The 19,716-nt window shown below is 42.2% G+C and overlaps 2 protein-coding genes across 4 annotated transcripts; both read left to right on the top strand.

The window, feature by feature from the left end:
- The first annotated feature begins 46 nt into the window (after positions 1 to 46).
- On the top strand, positions 47 to 12,537 carry larp4aa (La ribonucleoprotein 4Aa). Of its 2 annotated transcripts, XM_062392152.1 has the most exons (17): positions 47 to 641; positions 2,897 to 3,014; positions 3,310 to 3,468; positions 4,632 to 4,716; positions 4,843 to 4,979; positions 5,069 to 5,172; positions 5,272 to 5,382; positions 5,485 to 5,538; positions 5,624 to 5,833; positions 6,308 to 6,411; positions 6,879 to 6,920; positions 8,520 to 8,756; positions 8,874 to 8,928; positions 9,028 to 9,186; positions 9,276 to 9,415; positions 9,501 to 9,702; positions 10,022 to 12,537. In XM_062392152.1, the coding sequence occupies exons 1-17, from the start codon at positions 525 to 527 to the stop codon at positions 10,412 to 10,414; spliced, it is 2,427 nt and encodes an 808-aa protein (XP_062248136.1). In that variant the 5' UTR covers positions 47 to 524; the 3' UTR covers positions 10,415 to 12,537. The 2 variants fall into 2 exon arrangements, with proteins under 2 accessions (XP_062248136.1, XP_062248137.1); XM_062392153.1 differs by lacking the exon at positions 6,879 to 6,920 and having other exon boundaries at positions 48 to 641.
- A 1,697-nt stretch (positions 12,538 to 14,234) lies between these two features.
- Positions 14,235 to 18,451, top strand: asb8 (ankyrin repeat and SOCS box containing 8). 2 transcript variants are annotated; one of them, XM_062392154.1, is made up of 5 exons: positions 14,237 to 14,356; positions 14,484 to 14,582; positions 15,872 to 16,049; positions 16,143 to 16,247; positions 16,570 to 18,451. In XM_062392154.1, the coding sequence occupies exons 3-5, from the start codon at positions 15,921 to 15,923 to the stop codon at positions 17,203 to 17,205; spliced, it is 870 nt and encodes a 289-aa protein (XP_062248138.1). In that variant the 5' UTR covers positions 14,237 to 14,356; positions 14,484 to 14,582; positions 15,872 to 15,920; the 3' UTR covers positions 17,206 to 18,451. The 2 variants fall into 2 exon arrangements, with proteins under 2 accessions (XP_062248139.1, XP_062248138.1); XM_062392155.1 differs by lacking the exon at positions 14,484 to 14,582 and having other exon boundaries at positions 14,235 to 14,356.
- Positions 18,452 to 19,716: the final 1,265 nt, after the last annotated feature.

A 19,716-nucleotide genomic window follows, 5' to 3' on the forward strand; every position in this document is an offset into this window, starting at 1 on the left:
AAACTACAGTGCGGGTCCGGAACAGGAAATGGTTTGTGCAGAGGTCATCGGGAACTCGCGGTGGCAGCCGGGACGTCGGCGGACTGTGTGCCTGAGCTGAGTAGAGGTGCGTGTCCCCAGTGTCCGCTCCGGTCGCCCGGTTAGGAATGCGCCTGACGAAGCCGGTGTGTGCTGTGATATTCGATGAAAGGCCCGCGGGGACCGTGGTGTGAGAAGAGTCATGGTTTGACATCGCCTGTACCTTTCGTGTCTCGGCTTTTGATTCATTGAGCTATCAGTCGTTAGCCCGCTCCGTTGATTCATAGCACGCTAGGTCGGGAGCCTCCGTCGAAGCCTACCCGTTAGCCTGCTAGCTAGCTAGCTAGCTAGCGGATAGTCTGAGTGCGCTGCTGGCCGATCCAGTCCGACGGGAGAGGACCAGACCCACTGCTGAACACGAGTCGGCTGTTACCGTAGGACGACCTGGTGGTGGCTGGCGGGGGCCGGGAGAAAGCGACGGGGTGGAAGTGAGTCAGGAGCGGCTGATGAGTTCAGACCAGAGCGGGGAGCCGCCGCTGCTGCAGGAGGAGGCCGATCCGGGACCGAAGACCGGTGGGAAGGACGAGGCTCCGCTGGGGAGCGAGGGAGGGTCAGGCGGCATGGTGAGTGAGGCCTTCTCTAGCTAGCTAACGAGCTAACGCTAGTTAAGTAGCTAAGTGGCTGCTACTCTGTAAGGACTTGTTAGCACAGTACATCCCCTTTCTAGTGGGGGGAGATATATTTATCCGGCAGCAGCAGCAAATATGAACTGAAACAAGGCACACGATGTAAGATCACACGTTTCTGCTTAGCTTGAACGTTATGACCATTAGCTTGTAATTACACGGCGATGTTATCAAATGTTATCAGCCCCCCCCCCCCACGGCAGCTCTTGTACAACTGCTGAGTTGTAGCCGTTAACGTTGCAGACAGACAGGCAGTTTTTTTTTGTACCCGCTTCCATCAGCCGGATCTCCTGCTAATGCTGCCCCACCGGCTAACGCTAGCTTAGCCCCCGCTACCAGCAAGCTCATTAAGTAGTTTGCTGAGTAATCACTAGCTGTTAAGTTATGACACCGCCGCGGGGGGGGGGCCTGTGTTGTTGTCGGGAGCGGACTAACACTCACTCGAGCTGTTGTTTAATTTAGTAACTGCACGAAGCTTCAACTATTGACCAAAGGATGAAGGTTCTTTCAGCCTGGTGTGATCTGTTAGCTAACGCTCCTAGCTGGTGGCTAACCTAGCGCCGTGACATGCGTTGCTAATACCTGGCCTGTGCGGCGCAGCGCGGTCAGCTGACACTACTTGGCTCGGCACGGCACGGCCCGTGACACAGAAGCATTCATTGTAACCATGTGTCAAGTTGCACGGCACATAAATGTTAGCTGCCACACGGAGGCCTCCGCTTTTGACACGTCCATTCCTGATTTATTGGCAGAGAGAAGCGCGTTGGGGCATATTGTGACCAACAGCTGTTCCTGTCAGGCCCAAGTGCTTTTAGCCCAAATAAAAGAAGCGGATCTCCCACCAGGTGGAGAGTGACCCTGTGGAAAGAGGGAGCTGGTAAATGTGACAGTTACTGGCGTTTCAGAAGTTACAGCTGTCATCTGCTCCCTGCTGCACAGAGCCACAATCCACAGTTAGTTCACCTCAGTGTGTGTGTGCCCCTCAATATGTTCTGTATGTGATCTATTCCTGGCCACAGATCTCTGCAGGGTCAGGGTTTTCTCCTGCCAGTCCGCCGCCACTTTGATACAGAGACTCCGAACCAATCATTGCATAAAACTCAATTAGAAATGTCTTGTTTCAGGACATATAAACCACTTCCTACATGAATTTTTTTGATCCAGGTGTATCTGGGTGAAAAACAATATCAAGTACCATCACAATATAATTTGCATCAATAGTAGACAACAAAAGTTCAATATGTATCTATATAAAACTTTGGCATTGTGTAAGCACAGTGGAGAGGTGTGATACATAATTGATCAACCTCAGATTTGCATATTGTTTTGCCTTTTTAAGTGTTTGTCGTTCTCTGCTCCTAAGGAAGCTCGCTAAACTAAAATTATCACAGGAACCAAAATTGGTTTGACTGATTAAAAAAACGTATTTCTTGATATAATCCCCCCCAGCTTTGTCTTTGCCACATTTATTACAGTCGACATCCTGGTTGGACAAAGTCTTAATCGGTCTCCTAATTTAATTAGGTAATAGCCTCTGGTTGACAAGGGATTGTGGGGCCCAATGTGGGCACATTTCATTGTACTTCTCTGGTTTCCAATTATATGCCATGAATGGCCTGTGGTGTGCAGGTGTACCTGCCAACATCGAACATAACGCCAAGGGATTTTATTCAGTAATACAAAGATGTAGGGAAATCAGCAGGGGTGGTGGTAGTTGGCTGTAACCTGCATGACCTCAGACCCCATAGGAATATAGTTGGAGACCACATTTTACCTCCTTGTTGCATTGTGTCTGGATGTATGTATGTCACTGCTTTAACATTTGCTTTAAAAACAAAAATTAAAGTTTGATCTCACTTTTAGGTGAACACTGGGGGGTGGGTCAAATGTTTAAGAATTAAGTGCAGCCTTTTCAAAGTTATTTGAATTCTATTTTATTTGTTCTACGTTTGTGGTGAGATTAAACATCTTGCCTTTAGGCCACTACAAGTTTTTAAAGATAAATAAATTTAGGATCTCGGTTTAGTGGTAATTACAGCACATTTGGTTTGATTCAGATATAAACTGTCAAACTGCATAAGTCCTATTGAAATAATTGTGTCTGTTTGAAAGGTTTGTTCTAATATACAGATTTTTGCTTTTAATATTTAAATGGCTTGCACTCTCCTGATCCTGTTGTTTTTGCTTTGAAGGTCACCTCTAAGGGCGCCGGTTTGAACCCAAATGCCAAGGTGTGGCAGGAGATGCCTGCGGTTCCCAGCGAGGCTCTTACCAACAGTCCTCATTGGCCCACCGCAGACATGAGTGAGGGTGAGATGCACTTCCACCAGCTCAATTAACCATAGTTTCAAAAATACCTGATACAGAGCTTCTAAGTGAAAAAAATATTTTGTTTGGAAAACAACATTGTGTCATCCGTGTCTTTTGATATAAATACTGACTTTCCTCTAGTTGGCACTTTAAGAAAAACTGTTTATGTTTTCCTTAAACATCTTATCTCATCTTAACAACACCTACTAATGCATCCATGGCCTTTCAAAGCAGGCCTAAAAACTGACTGGGCTATCTGTTGGTTCAGAATGAAACTCATTACCTTTTTTCACAGGTTATTCTGAGCCATCGTCTGCCGGGTCCAAGCAGTTCACTGTGGGATTCACGGCCCTGGATGACAGCAGCTCCACAGTAACAGCTGAGATAGCAGTAAATGGAATGGACCCTCCAGAGTTGGGCTTTTCCCCTGCTGAGTCCACCACAGGGACGCCAGGTCAGTCACATCACATCACATGCAGTTGTGTCTACACAACTGTTGCTGTGCAACTAATGATTATTCTGTTTTTCAAATCATTTTTTATTTTTCATGTGATGTAGATGATACAACTTAAAATGTGCTTAGCCGTGTAAACATATAAATACAGTGCCAGTCTGTGTATTGCTTAAAAAATATCAGTTTTCCTTTTTAAATAGACTTTATTAGATTTTGTTGCAGAGAAATGTTATATACATATAGAACAAAGGTCGGAGTAACATTGAAACAGTGAATTATGGTAGAATCTCCTCTTGATCAATAAGACAGTCAACATGTACATTTAGTTATATCTACCACATTATTCCAATTTATAAGTTGATCAAATGCTAGGGCTTGTGATCTATGATTTTTATGCACAGTTGCATTAGTTTACATATTTCACATCAATGATAAAATCAATAGATTACATTTTTTCTCCAAACATCTTGTCACATGACTGTTAAACACGTGTTCAAGAGTTTCATCTTCAGAACAGTGGGTCCAGCTTTCAGAGATGCTTTTACTACGTTAATACATATTTGGTACTTATTTAGAATAAATATCACACATTTTTTATCACTTAATATTAGTTTGTGGTATGATATAGAATATTCCTCTCCACCAATCCACATTGCTTTACCTTCAATATGCACTATTCCTGTGGGAGGAAAGACTATTGATAACACTAAGTTTAGATAAGACAAAAGTCTAAATTAATAAAATTCTAGTTATGGGATTTATTAGCCAATTTTTGGAATGCCTCATTTAAACATTTGCAGCACATTGACCAAACAGGTGCTTTTAATTCCAGCTCATCACCTCAGCAGGTGATTTCACTGAGCGCTAATCAGTGGTTCTCTGTCTGAACCTAATGAGAACCTGCAGGCGTCTCACTGCACATCCCACATGGTTCCACTTTGACAAAGGTGCAGCAAGAGAAATTTAGAGCACATAACCTGTAGTAATTTATATCACATACACCACACTCACTCACAAATCATCTTTGTGACTTGGGGATAATTGATACACATGAAATCATTTTCAGACTATTTTTTAGACTAGTTGTGATGTGTGTGTCTCACTTGTACTAAATATAATGAACATTTCAGTCTCACCAATGGCATTTTGTGTTTGTGTCTCAGTGGATTCCAAAGCTGAGGAGACGCCCATCTCCTCTGAGAATCTGCGAGAGTCTCTGAAGAAAGAGCTTGAGTTTTACTTCTCTAGGTAAGAGGAAAACGCACACACTGCATTTTTATACACCAGAATTTAAAATTGTGGACTCAATGTTTTGCAAGTCAAGAGAAGGCTAATCTATGTGTATGTGTAATTTTTTTTTTTTTTTTTTTTTAGAGAAAACCTCTCGAAGGATTTGTACCTGATGTCCCAGATGGACAGTGACCAGTTTGTTCCCATTTGGACCATAGCCAGCATGGAGGGCATCAAGGTCCTCACCACTGACATGGACCTCATCCTGGATGTGTTAAGATGTAAGTGAAAAGTTGGGTCTGGTGCATTTTAAAATGAGCTGCATACATTTGTGCTGTATCGACACTTAAATACCTTGAATTTCCCTCAGCCTCTCCTATGGTGCAAGTCGATGAGAAAGGAGAGAAAGTGCGTCCTAATCACAAGCGGTGCATTATCATCCTGAGGGAGGTCCCTGAAACAACACCTGTTGAGGTAAACAGGACTCTACAGTCAAAACCTTTTTAAACAGTTGATCACGTTTCTGTTCATGTTTAGCTAAAGTGTGAAACCTTTTGTTTATCTAATTGACAGGAAGTGGAGTCACTGTTCAAAGACGACAATTGTCCAAAGGTGATAAGTGTGGAGTTCGCACACAATAACAACTGGTACATCACATTCCAATCAGACACGGACGCTCAGCAGGTACTGCCGGTCAATGTTCAGTCCTCATCCCACTGGCTGGAGTTTTCATTTATAATGTTGCACCATGAATTTGCCTTTAAAATCTCTTCTCTGCTCCCATAGGCATACAAGTACTTGAGAGAGGAAGTAAAAACATTTCAGGGAAAACCCATCATGGTGCGTCAAATAAAAATCCCCTTGTGAAAGGCCTTTTGGGAAGTTGATTTTTGTTTAACACTTTTTTTCTTCTTCCTGCTGACAGGCCAGGATAAAGGCCATCAACACATTCTTTGCAAAGAATGGCTACCGTAGCGTGGACAGCAGCCTGTACGCTCAGCAGTCCCAGAGCCAGTCCCAGTACAGCTCCCCCCTCTACATGCAGCATGTCTATCCCCAGCAGCAGTACCCAGTCTATGGCATCGTACCTCCCACCTGGTCGCCTTCTCCCACACCGTATTTCGAAACTCCTTTGGTGAGACCAACTATACCCGTTGTTTTCCTCCGTTGAAAACCTTCTCTTCAAGATGATTTCGTACTGGTGCATCATCAACAATTCAAAACATATATGTGATGCAGGAAACTAACCTTGAAAGCCACATTGTGTGCCTGCAATAGTTGGAGTCTCACCTCACAAAATAACTGCATAATAATTTATTAGTCGTCACCACTTTGTTTGTTGTGATGTCTGTAGAGAGATGCAGTGGGTGAATTTAAATGAGTCCTTCCCTTCTTGCAATTTGAGTTGTGAGTAGACTTAAACACTGTTTGCACAACAATGGGTTATTCAAAATAGTCAGTATTTTCACATCCAGAGCAAACAGAGTGAAATTGAATGATACTGCCAGGTGTATTGTCAGGTCCTTGTGGTGGCTGGTGAGTAATAACTGCACTGGTTGTTGCATGAAATTAGATTTACCAATACTACCTTATTTCCCCCCCTCTGCAGGCACCGTTTCCCAACAGCAGCTTTGTGAATGGATTTGGCTCAGCTGGACACTACAAACCTGGCTCCAGTTCTCTTAACATCACTCGCCAATTCAACAGGAACCGGTAAGGACTTCTTATAATACTTATTATTTTTATTATGCTTCTGTGCTGGTGGAAGTTGTGGCCAGAAGCTTGACGTTTTTCGCTTGTCTGTCTGGCCATGTCTCCCTTTCTCTTGAATACCCAGTCTCGGGAATCACTTCGAATTGGGTCCAAGTTTTCTTAAATTTCTTGAAGTACTCGCAGCATATGAGTCTGAACTGACATTGATATAAAGTACAACTTGACCTGTCTGTGCAGGCAAACAACTATAAGGCTGCAATTTTTGTTCCAGTTGACGTTATGTAGTTTGGACCTAAATCCAAATCTGTCATGTTCTGAACATGTTCAAATTGGAACGTGTTATCACCTTGTGTCGTCATTTGCATTAAGTTAAACAGTGGACATCAGATCATCTGCTATTGTCTACAGATAATGTACCCCCACCAGGGAACTGTTGTTCACTCCCTGTCTTCTCACTGTCCCCACAGTGTCCCCCTCTATTCCAGAAAGAATGTAATAAATGCCTTCAGGTACCACGACTATACCGTATTATAAGCTTCATCGCTACCATCATGTCTTATCATACTGCAGCAGCAAATGACTAAATCCATTACGGGGCACATGCCTTTTGCCAGTCAGGCTTTTGTATACTTAAATCTTTTTTCATCACTGTGGCAAATTTGTGTTGCCAGGTAATGGACATCCTGGATGTGTCATGTCATTTGATAAACGTAGGCTTGCCTACTAAATGGCAACAGCTGCTATCTGATCCTGAGCTATTTGCTTTTTCCTGTTATCGTCACCTTGGCTGAAAAATATCCTCTTTCCATTTATATATTGCATGCAATGGTTTCCCTCCATCACAACTAATCATCCATTTTATAGGTCCATTGTTTAGTTTTTGTTTGTTCCCTAGTTTCACTGCTACTTACAAAGAAATACCTGGGATGAGTTTGATGCAGCGTCTAGGTCAGCTGTCGGGCTTTAATCTGAGTGCTTTAAATCTTTCACAAAGAGAATTTCAAGTTTGTTCAGCGTTTGTTGAAGACGCAGATTCACAAAGACGCAGCTCGCTGCACTCTTCCCAAGTCAGACCCGATGATGAGATCATTTTGCGCATAGAGGGAAACGAGGGAGTGCGGTTACTGGCTTTGGTTCTTTCTCTCTCTCTTTCTCTCCTTTGTCCTTTCCCTTCATTTCTCTCTGTCCTTCCCTTCCAAAGTTGGGTGCTTCACTCCCTTCCCAATGAGCGTTCAGATTATGAGATCTGAGGGTTGAAGACTAAAGAAGATTAAACTGTGAATCAAGCTCCTCGAACAATATCTGCCTAAAAGTTGTATTAGTGGTTCATGAATATAGCATTGGCCTGTCTACGTCTTAAATGGGTGTTGTCAGCTCTACTCAATGACTGACAGGTTGCAGATTGCCAAACTCAGTTTAAATTGGAGCCATTAGTCATCACTGCTTCAACCAACCATGAGCATAAACGTCATCCTAAAAACCCTGCATGTTAACGTTTACCCCTAGCACACAGAATGATGCCTCATCCCCCAGCAAGCCATCAAGCTTCAGTCGGTGCCACCAGTGTTTCCTTTCAACTGATTTAGCTGTTTCAGCCTCCATCATCATTAAACGGTTCAAGACCACAGAATATAGCAATTTATTCTATTTTTTTTATAGACTTAACATTCTTATCCAGTTATCTTCCTATCACCAGCAGTTTTCTCTTAGCCACCACAAGCTTAACTTAAGTTGAGAGTTTAAAGCCCATTAAACAGATTTGCATAACTGCATTAGTTGCTTAACAGTTTGCAGAAAATTATGGTTCATGTATTTTTATGTTTAACAACATTGGAAAAGTAACTTAAAACAGCATCATATTCCTTTTGTTTATGCATGCAAATGCATCACCTTACATCATTAACATGACACAGCAGTTTATTCAGAACAACTCACCCAAACTAATGCTGTATAGTAGAATAGTCCTACTTTTTTATTCATCTTGAGACCAAAAATGTGCCCGTCATGCTAAAAAGGAAAGGAAACACTGGCTGGTCGTATCTCAGTGCAGTTCCTTTTTTTTCCTAAATATTGACCATGCTCACCCATCCCTTTCTCCTGTTTAACAGAAACCACGTGAAGCCCCAGGTGAGGACAAGTGAAGTGACCACAGCATCCATAACTCCCGTCTCCCTGGAGAGTCTGACCGGATTGCGCAGCCCACAGCCTCCTGCTCCTCTTGCCGCTGCCACCACCACTAACCCAGTCCAGACAGTCTCTGACCTAAGCATGGCATTCTCACATCTTTCCTCCTCTTCTTCCTCACTGGTACCCAGCGATGACGGTGGCATGTCAGGTCGCGGAAGGTAACCCTGTTTTTGAGTTGCTGTCTGATTGGAGCCTGACTGTAATGGCTGCTGCTCATTGGTTGTGATGTGTTCAGTGGCTTTTGGCTAATCTTGATCATTTGAATTGCATTTCAGACGCAGCACAACATACAGAGGGACACGGAGGAGGCGAGAAGATGACCGAATTACGGTAAATGGCAATTTCATATTTTCATAAAATCGTTGGTGTTTTTAAATAATGAACCATCTCCTAATCTTTCTGTTTGTCGGCTCCATTTTCCTTTATCAGAGGCCTATACCACTAGCAGAGGTTAAGGTTGCTCCACCCAAGTTCGACTTGGCTGCCACCAATTTCCCACCTCTTCCCGGCTGCGTGGTCAGCACACAGGGAGAGCCAGTGCTAGAAAACCGAATGTCAGATGTTGTACGTGGTCTGTACAGGGACAAGGTAAGACATTGAGACTAACAATTGTAAGACATTCCTAAAAAGAAGACTTCCGGAGAGATTTAAGCTGCATGCCTCCTTTATTTTTATAGACGGATCAAGCCAATAAAGAAGCCACTGTGAGTCCAGCATCAGTCCAAGCCCCAGTCACAGAAGAACCTGTGGCCGTCTCAAGTCCCACCCTGGCAGCAGCTAAACCCGCCACACAACCACTCGGACCCTCGGCCCCTGGGTACAACTTCCTCAATGGCTTTAATGTAACTCATGCCTCTGTTAACTCAAAGTATTAATATGAATTTCTGAAACTGCTCTGACAGGAATCGTCAGGAGAAGAGAGTTGAACGGGTAGAGATCACAGTACCAAAAGCAACCCCACGCGCACCTGTTCAGACGACCGTCAACCCTTCCTCCTCCACACAACCTGTGCCTAGCTCCAGGCCTCAGCCCCCTGCTGCCTCCACGCCTGTGACACCCAGCACCCCAGTTCCTGCTGCAGCCCCTATTCCCACCCCTGCACAGGTGAGCATCTTATTCTTTGCAATGAGAGCCAACATATGGCATTGTTATCCACCCGATGATGACATCTTTTGCGCATAGAGGGAAGTGCGGTAGTGATCTGACTGGCTTTGGTTATCTCTTCCTCTTTTCTATCTGTCACTCTTCTTCAGTTCTTCTGTCTATTCTTTCACTCTCTCTCACACCACGAGTCCAGAATTTTCACTCCAAACCCAATGAGCGTTAAGATTATGAGATCTGAGGGTTTCATTACCAAGTTATTGTATAACTGGGCTTGTGTGCTACATATATCAAAATTGTGCCTTTTCCTGTCCTGGTTTAGGAGCCACGTAAGCTCAGCTATGCAGAGGTGTGCCAACGGCCACCCAAGGACCCTCCCCCTGCTACCCCTGCCCCAGCGTCCTCCGGTACAGCGTCGGGTCAGCCATTGCGCGAGCTTCGTGTTAATAAGGCTGAGGAGCCAGGCTCCAGTGGTGGTCCTGGAGAAAAGCAAGAGAAAGGCCATGACAGGGAGGGGGGCTGGGAATTCAAGGAGAGCCGACCGCCACGTGAACGTGACTCTCAAGGCTACTATCGCAGCAATGGCCCCAGAGGTGCCGGTGGCCTCAAGTTTCGGGACCAGAGGCGCCCGCCTCCTGCCCGACGTCACTCTCCCCAGGGAGGCTACAGGCATACTGGCAAAGAGCAGAATATCCCACCAGTTTCGCCAAAGTAAAAACTTGATGTGAATCGAAAAAATGTGTATGGATATATATAATTATATAAAAATGAGTAACATAAAAGCAACAACATTAAGGTAGCCACCTTCCCCCCTGGAACTTGTCCAATGAGAGGCTTCTAAAATGAAAGGAAGACCAGGACATCCAGGACTAATGGGCGAAATGACATCTGAAGAACTTTACGAGTGATTTGAAAAGGAAACAAATCTTTGTTTTGCCTCCAGCATTATGCTTAACACATTAAGTGCGATTTAACTGGAGGCAGTCTCATTTGTGCTCTGCTGGGGAAAGGTGGGATGCTGAGCCACGTAAACGGCCCTCTACCGTTTTTTGATTTAAAAGAATAGATGTTGGTCTGCAAGAACAATATGCACTAAGAAGAAAAGAACATGCATATTTGTCATGTACATATACAAAGATATCACTAACACGCAATGAGACATCAGTTTTTCTTTGTTTTGTTTTGTGTGCTTAGGGTCGCAAGTATGACTGAAGCGTTGACTGATGTCTGTGTATGCATTGATAGTGTAACAAAATGATTGAAGTGCTACAGCGTGCCGTTGCACTGATGTAATGAAATGGATGATTTTTTTTTTTGATTTTTACATCAGAGATAAAGAATCATTGTCCTAAAACCGGACAGTATGGTCTTCTAATGTATAATAATGAAATGTGTTCTATAGTGGTATTTTGATCCTGGTTCATGATTGGCTTAAACTGTAAGTCAGATATCAGAAACGTTGATGTTCGCCGCAGCCCCATGTGTGGTTTTGTTCGAAGCCGAAATCCACTTTGGGGTTCTCACTGGCCTGTCAGCCACGGTGAATCTGCTAGCCTGGTCCAAAGTTTTTTATGTTTCAGTTTTATCTTTGCTATCTATCTGAAATGTTTTGGGTGTACCCACTCCAATGGATTGAAACTGTCATGTTGATAATCAGTCAGATTCTCTGTTTACATGTTTGTTTGGGTTGTAGGGTGATGTATTTCATGAGAGAGCGAGGAGGTGGGAAAAAAAATAGGTTAAAGGTAAGATTCAGTGCGCCTGGTGGCATAGGTGAGGTTTGGCTTTTCTACATCACAGGATATCCAGGTTAAGCTTATATCTGTGAATTGTTCTTAACAATGGCATAGTGTCAAAAAATAGACCAAGGAGTACTGTTAGCTGAGGATGATTGCTACGTAAAATTTGGCAGCCGGTTAGTGGGTATAACGAGAATTGGAACATTTTTCACGTGCTATGTGCCAGCTGCCTACGATCGTAGTGTGCTAGGATACAATTTCGATTTTTATTGACGAGATCTGCTGAATAATGTAGTCTTGGGGAAACTTTTTGGCCCAGTGAAACTTGATTTTGAAGAAGCTATAGAAGTGTAGTTGCCTATGCTATATTATAATAACCCTTCACTAGAGATGTGTGTGGGAGAATGTAATTGTTCTAGTTGAGAAATTACAGCGGAAGGCTTTTGACAGCAGGTTATCAACCTGATTTCGTTTTGTGCTTTTAGGGTGAGTTTGCTGTGTATTTTTTCTTTTTTTTTAACTTTTGAAAAACAAACAGGTTGACTTAGAATTTGAAGATTGACTCACTGTATGTATTGCTTTTTAAGTTTATTTATTTTAAATCTGATGCGCAACGCTTTTCTCCCAATCTTGGTAGGCTGGTTTCCCCAAAGTTGTGTGAAATCGCATTGGCAAAAATAAAAACTCACATGACATTTATTTACTGTTCCAAGATGTCAGCTGAGAGAAAATATTTGATGCATTGACTTTGGGTTTAGTAATGCGGTAAACAAGTAACCAATCACTGGGGCTGTTATTCCTTTTTATTAATGAGTATGAGCTGCTAGTGATTTAGTCTAATTAAATAAATGCACTAACTTGTTTTTAAAAGAATCTTACCTGAGAGACAGGTGAAATCATTTTAGAAGCATATGGTTGATGTTGACAGGCTTGCAAACACCATCAGGAGACTCTTCTCCCCTCCATATGTTTGGGTTATTTTCTGTTAATTTGGGTTGTGGTGGCAAAAAGGAAATATAGTATTGGATCAACCAAGTGTTTGAGACACAATCCTAGAACTGTATGAAATGTCACCAAAAATAAATTATTTTGATTTGGCCCTCCAGCGTCGTTTCTTTCTCCTACCTTGAGTTTTGTACACACTTGACACGCATCAATGGGTGAATGGATTGCAACCCAATGGTGTATATGGGATGGGATCACGGGAGATGATGATTAACCAAACTGCCTTTTGTATGCATCCTTGAGTGAAATGTGTTGCCAGAAGTGTGAGAAGGTTAATGATGAAGAAAATGTAGCTTGGGATATTTTGTGTCTTCAAAATGAGACCACAGAACAGGCTCTGGTTTCTGTGTGTGCCCGTCTAGAAGTGTAACTAGGGGGTTCCCAAACGTTTCCATGCCAAGGACCCCCATATAGCATAAGCCTCTGGAGGGGACCCCCAGTTGTAAACTTTTTCTAAAATTACGTGTGCAATGTAATGGCAAATATCCAAAATCAAATGTACCGCTTAATATATTTCCCTAATTTTATTAACTTATCTGTTACGAACATTCCTTGTCATTTCTGTACAGTAATATGAACTGTAAAAATTTACTCTAGTTTTTCATATTTTATTTATTCATTACATTCAGTGTCGATTTTCCGTTATAAACAGTGCTTGACATTTCAGTACGTTTGTGTATACCTGGTCCCTCACCAGTGGGAAGGGTGGGCTTGGTGGCACCTACGCAGTTTAGCTAACCTAGGATTTATGGGGAGAGCGTGGCCTAGGGGATAGAGCGGCTGCTCTGCAACAAGAAGGTTGCCGGTTCGAATCCCACTCTGTCCCATCTGCATGCCTAAGTGTCCTTGGCAAGATACTGAACCCCTAAATGGCCCCTCAAAAATGTTGAGTGTTCTTAAAAATGTAAGTCGCTTTGGATAAAAGCGTCAGCTAAATGACATGTAATGTAATGTAATGTAATTTATGGCTGTCAGTGTCAGACGAAGGTCGTTCTCCACTTGCAGACATGTTGTGTGCTTTGTTTTCAATACCTACAATGTAGAAAAACCAGACTCACAGAGGCATGTCGTGGCAAATGGAAGAAGAGATTTCCTACCTCTGAGTTTTAGATGCCGTGGTGGTATAGTGTGGTTGTTTTTATTGTCACATTTCCCCCCCTTTTCCCTTACAGTTTCCGCCAGCCACTGATGACCCTTCTGGGGGTCGGGACACCCAATTTGAAAAAGGCAGTGTTACAACTGCTACATTTGCTGGTTGTAGGCTCCTAAAATTACAAATGAATACAGGGCTTTGTGATAACACTATAGATTATCAAACTATCATTTTCATTTATAGCTGTATAACAGGTCCATTGGTCTATTGATTATGACTTGTGCAAGCTCAGTGAGGAGGTAAAATGCATAATTGATTACCCACGATTTGTAAAAGGTTTAAAAATGTTTGCTCATCAGTTCCCGTATGAAACCACGTTTAAATTCACTCAATCCAAAATTGTATTTGCATCCGAGCCAAATTGCACACAATCATTTATATCAGTCCCCTAAACATGCTTGGTTTCTTCCATCAATCAAATTCATCATTGACGAAAACCCCAAACAATTCTAGATCTGCCAATGTTGGGCCCGTATTCCTGCAATCAAACAAACGGATGAAAATAGAACCCACTTGGTGAAAGTAGTAAAACTATGACTTGATAAACTGTCACGGTTAAAGGTCATGGTTTCTCTCAGCTGTCCACCAGGGGGGGCCTCAGCCGGGCCCTGACCCGTCACTGCCCGCTGTTGTGTCACCAGCTGTGGGGCGTCTCTGAGCAGGACGACCGGTCTCTACATGGACATGAGCCGGAGCTATTCATGGTATGTTGCTGCCGCTGCTGGATCGCTGCTAACGTTACATGACGTGTCTATATTGGGTGAGTACATACACCGGGAGAAGACATGCCTTCCATCCAGAGAACATTCAAGTCAAATATTTACGTAAAACACGTAAGTTAGTTAAAGTGAACCACCTTTGATCAGTTTGCTTTACTTGCGGAGGAGGAAGGGGGCGTGGCTGCGGGGATGACGTGCTGTGTTTATGTGAAAGCTCGCAGCAAACTCTCAGTCACCGACAGAGCTTCAGACCCTGGATAGAAAACGGTACGTTATCTCCACAGTGTCGGTCATTTATCGATGGTGGGTCCCAAGGACACTTCAATGAACCCCCAGGAGGATTTAAAAATTGATGTCCTTTCATTTCCCTCCGCCCTCGAGAGTCTATTTCCCCTCGCGTCTCCACGCTAACGTTAGCTCGCCAGCTAGCTGGCTAGCTTGTTGCTAGCTGGTTGAAATGGAGCCGGGGATATTTGTATTGTTATTATTTAAAAGCAGCCCGTGTGTTTGTTACCCAATCGGCCCATGTTGTATTTTCGTTAAACATATTACATCAGTCACTTGGTGTTTAACTTGCATCACTGTGGTTTTCTTTTGTTGTGGAGCAAACGAGCTAACGTTAGTTGTCAGTGTCATTTTATAAGCATAATAATAATTATAGTGTCGATGATAAACGGCAAACATTTAGATTAAACTTAAAGGCAGTTTGAGAATCACACAGCGATAGAGCACAGGTTCAGAAATAAATATGTTACACCCGAGAAAAGAGTAAAAAAAAAAAAAGATTAAACGAAACATTGTAAAAGGATCAAAATAGATTTAGTGACTTGGTTGTTTAATTATTCTGACTGTCAGCTGTTGGGTAACTGTGGTTGAGTAACGGCAGATAAACAACAAAGTGTATCTTCACCACCTACACCATCTGCTGTAGATAACGTGATGGAGGTTTAGTGACCTGTCAGTATTTCTTCAACCTCAAAATTATTACTGGGACATAGTTATTTCGTTTTAATCAGGTAAGCATTTATTAATGTTTGCCATCACTGTACAGCTTAAAACACTGTTCTTAACATCAATAAGTACTATTTAAAGCACCACTGTTGCCCCACTTTAAAAAAATGTATTTTTCCTATTTACAACTTCTGTGTATTTATATTTAGATGATTCTTGACTGCCAATGTTCAGTTATTTTCAATCAAATTAAAACCTTGTATATGAGCATATTTATATACGTCCATTTAGAAAGTCTTACATTGCAACACCAGTAAATGACTGTTAAAGCAACTCAAAAGGACACTCATACCTCCCCTTAGGCCCCAAAGTCCCCGTATGAAACTAAATTCAAATTCACTAGATCCAGATTTGTATGTTGATCTGCACTTAATTGCACACACTAATAAATATCACTTGAAATTGCAGACCCTGACATTACCTGAAAATATCTGTGGAGCATTTAAAATGAATTATTTATGTGATTATGATATTTTTTAATGCTTGTGAGTTTTAATTGTGTCTTACAGTTTTAAAAATTAATTTCCTTAACAATTGTTTTTCAGTGTACCTTAGTGTCACCACCCGCTTGGGTGCCATGGTCGTCTGCCACAGATGAGCTCTACTATGTGGTACATCATGCAAAGCATTCAAAGTAAATACTCTTTGTCCGAGAGGCTCATACGCACCATCTCAGCTATCCGCTCATTCCCGCATGACAACGTGGAGGATCTCATTCGTAAGGTAGGCACCAGCTCGTCTTTCAATTTAACTTGAAATTAATAAAATCTCCCAGTCATCAGTCGCACCGACATCATTAAACACTCTGTGTTTCAGGGAGCTGATGTGAACCGGATGCATGGCACACTGAAGCCCTTGCACTGTGCGTGTATGGTCGCTGAAGCTGACTGTGTGGAGCTGCTGTTGGAGAAGGGGGCAGAGGTATGTCTGAGAAGACAACTACATACCAAACCATACGATTTTAGATTAATCTGTTACCTTCTTTATCACAGTCTGTTATGAATGTCAACCTACAGACAGTTAAGCCTCGATTGTGTGTAGATCAGGAGTTCCCTAACCTTTCAGTAACCATGCCAGAGATAGGTGACCCTTTATTACCTCACCCAGACTCGTCCCTTCATGTTGGTGCACAAATCTGAATTAAAAATGAGAGCAGCACACAGCACCCGTGACCTAGTCATAGCATTTATGCGATTAATGTATATAACAAATGTCTTCTAAATACACTGACTTTATTTATCAGGTGAATGCTTTGGATGGATACAACCGCACTGCACTGCACTATGCTGCAGAGAAGGATGAGAGCTGTGTGGAGCTGCTGTTGGAGTATGGGGCCCAGCCGAATGCCCTGGACGGCAACAAAGACACTCCACTTCACTGGGCCGCCTTCAAAGATAACCCAGAGTGTGTGAGGGCCCTGCTTGAGAGCGGGGCCTGTCCCAATGCGCGGGACTACAACAATGACACTCCTCTGAGCTGGGCAGCAATGAAAGGCAACCTGGAAAGTGTCAAAGTGCTTCTAGACTATGGAGCCTTGGTCCATGTGACCAACCTGAAGGGCCAGACTCCTATCTCCCGACTGGTGGCCCTGATGGCCCGGGGCCTGGGCACTGAACAGGAGGAGGAGTGCCTTGAGCTGCTGTGCCGGGCAGCAGGGCGGTTTGAGATCCGAAAGGCGGACGGCACCCTTCCCAGGGAGCTGAGCAAAGATCCCCAGCTGCTGGCGAGACTGACCGACATGGTGGCTCATGCTCCCACTCTGCGCTCTCTGGCACGCTGTGCCGTCCGCCAGAGTCTGGGAGTGCAGTTCTTCCCTGATGCTGTAAAAGAGCTTCCCTTACCAGAGACTATCAAAGACTATCTTCTGCTGAGAGAATGAGGGGAAGAAACCACTGGATGATCATCAGGCACCTCATCACACATTTACTGGCTAGAAAGGCTTCCCATTGGTTATAGGCAAGTGGCTGACACTGGCCCTCATTTATTCAACTTTTTTCAAATCCGTACAGATTTATGCACCCGGAGAAATGAACATTACATTATGTAGTGCACAACATCTCCGTGAGCTGTTTATTTTTTATTTGAGCAGGTTCAGCTCTAGGAGCAGAACTCCCCCTCTGCATTATCTTTATGTTGTTATACTCCTGGCTTGCTTAAAGAAATCATTGGTCCAACAAAAATTTATTTCACATTTTTTTTCCAGAATGAAAATCAAACTCAATTATAGGCAAATTTCTACGATGATGGACCTCATCATTTGACAACATAAAGTGTGTCCCATCCCCCAGGATTTTTCAATGAGTTCCAACAGAGCCATTGAGCTTCGCAATGCCAAAATTTACTAAATTTATTAAATAAATAAAATATTTTTTTTAACTTAAATTTGAGGAAAAAAATAAGTTCGCCGTTATTGCTTGTCACGGAGGATGATGAAACAAAGTTAAATATTGTTGGTAAAACGGGGATGTTAAAAATGTTGAGTTGTTCATGTGAGAGTGGCCATCTTTGTCTCAGTGAACTCACGGTGCAGAAAATGTTTCAAATAAACAAACAAAAAAAATATTTTTTTTATTATATCTGATAGGTGTATTATCATTTGAATGTGCCAGGCAGGCGTATCTTACCTCTAATTACCTCAACCCTAATTTTCTGAAAAAGTTCATCACTGATAAGAAGTCGACGTCAACATGCCTGCTGTCATTAGTATTTATTTGGGCTCTGTTTTATTAAAGGGGTTGCAGTTGCCATAATAAATATACGTTTTTTTAAATATATTTACATATTTACGTTTCCAGTCATAACATGCAGTTGTTTTTTTTTTCAATGGGTGCTCACAGTTCCCACTTTTTGCATCTAATGTTTAAATTTTGATTTAAATAAAATGTTTAAATGTCAACGATAAAATGGTATGATTACTAATCAAATATTCTATAAAAAAGCCTGCAAAATGTATTAAGTTTGTTAATGTATCTGCCTCAACTCTGACCGCTTCTGTGCTTGATTTTGTTTTGCTTGTTCTGCAGATGTATAACAACGAACCTCTGAGATCAGGTCTTGTATGCACCTGCTTAAGTGCTCTTCTTTTTATCTGTCAACGTAATGAAAGTAAATGCCTTTATATTCCATTCATTCTTCATCTTCATGTACAATGTTACTGTGAGGTTAGTGGTAGGAGGAAACAAAGTAAATTTACTAAGTTACTGTACATAAGTCCATTTTTTATGTGCCCGTGCATAAATAATTTATTTTTGGATACTTTTCACTTTCTCTCCACTACAAAGATCAGCAAATCCCTGGTCTCTATATTTTTGACAAAGCATTGTTCACATTGTTTGTTATGTCCGTTAAAGGAATCAACAATTAGAGTGGAATTAGTTTACCGGTCCAATCAGAGCGGGCAGGTAAGAGACCCCGCCTCCAGCAGCAGCATCAGTGGTGAAGAAGAAACACCTGAAATGGATTTGGAAGTGGCCACCACTGGGACTGAGTCATACAGTGTAGTAGACTGTTGCATTAGGGAATAGGCTTCACTCGACAAGTACTTGGAATACTTTAAGTATTTAGATTGACTCACGTAGAAAAGTTAATGTGGTACTTTTGCTTGAGTACATTTTCGTCTTCATCTGTACTAAAATGCTTGTGATTGATATTATCAAAGAATTATCATAACTTTGAATTAGGAGTTGACTCAAATCAAGTAGTGACATTTTGGTGATATTTGGATGAAAATGTAAAATGTGATGTGATGTAATGCTGTTTAGACACTTCAAGTATACCAGAATTTACCTGAGTAATCCTCAACATACAAAATTATGTACAGGGACAAAAATAAATGTTCGCTTACAGGAAAAAAGGACAGGCTTAAGTTTAACTGTGTGAAACTCATATTGGTTCATCATTGGCCAAGGTAAAAATAAGCTGTGACTACAGTCATTACATACGAAAGGCCGGCAGGTATTTTAAATATGAGAAATCATGTAACAACTACAGCCAGAACTGTTACTTTGAGCAGTTTCCAACAAATTCAAACATTCTGGGATAGAAACCTATTTTAGGTCCTGAATGAACTTGTGATACAAGAGGGGAAAATGTTCAGGAACTCATTTTAGATTTAATTTGACATTTAAAAAATGTTTTACTTTGTAGGAACAGGGCTGAACTAAATCTTCCAAGAAAAAATAAGCAGATCAATTGTGACTAAACCTAAACTGCTGTCTTTTGAAATGAACAGCTGACTTCAGCACAATCAGTTCTCACATTATCCATTAGGGGTCCCTCCGGCCCGCTGAATCCACATCGGTTGGATTGAAAAGCAGAATCTGAAAGAGATTTTTTAATATCTAATATTTTGATCTATTGTTTGAGGTTTGTACATGATGCTGTCATTTAC

Source organism: Platichthys flesus, chromosome 7, assembly GCF_949316205.1.
Source record: "Platichthys flesus chromosome 7, fPlaFle2.1, whole genome shotgun sequence".
NCBI lineage: Eukaryota > Metazoa > Chordata > Actinopteri > Pleuronectiformes > Pleuronectidae > Platichthys > Platichthys flesus.

What these genes read in the sequence shown, in the direction of transcription:
- asb8 (XM_062392155.1), top strand. Translation starts at nt 15,921, where the DNA reads ATGAGCTCTACTATGTGGTACATCATGCAAAGCATTCAAAGTAAATAC. An exon ending in TGGAGGATCTCATTCGTAAG is followed by an intron (nt 16,050 to 16,142) that starts GTAGGCACCAGC and finishes TCTGTGTTTCAG; the next exon opens with GGAGCTGATGTGAACCGGAT. An exon ending in TGTTGGAGAAGGGGGCAGAG is followed by an intron (nt 16,248 to 16,569) that starts GTATGTCTGAGA and finishes TTTATTTATCAG; the next exon opens with GTGAATGCTTTGGATGGATA.
- larp4aa (XM_062392152.1), top strand. Translation starts at nt 525, where the DNA reads ATGAGTTCAGACCAGAGCGGGGAGCCGCCGCTGCTGCAGGAGGAGGCC. An exon ending in AATGTAATAAATGCCTTCAG is followed by an intron (nt 6,921 to 8,519) that starts GTACCACGACTA and finishes CCTGTTTAACAG; the next exon opens with AAACCACGTGAAGCCCCAGG. An exon ending in GAGAAGATGACCGAATTACG is followed by an intron (nt 8,929 to 9,027) that starts GTAAATGGCAAT and finishes TTCCTTTATCAG; the next exon opens with AGGCCTATACCACTAGCAGA.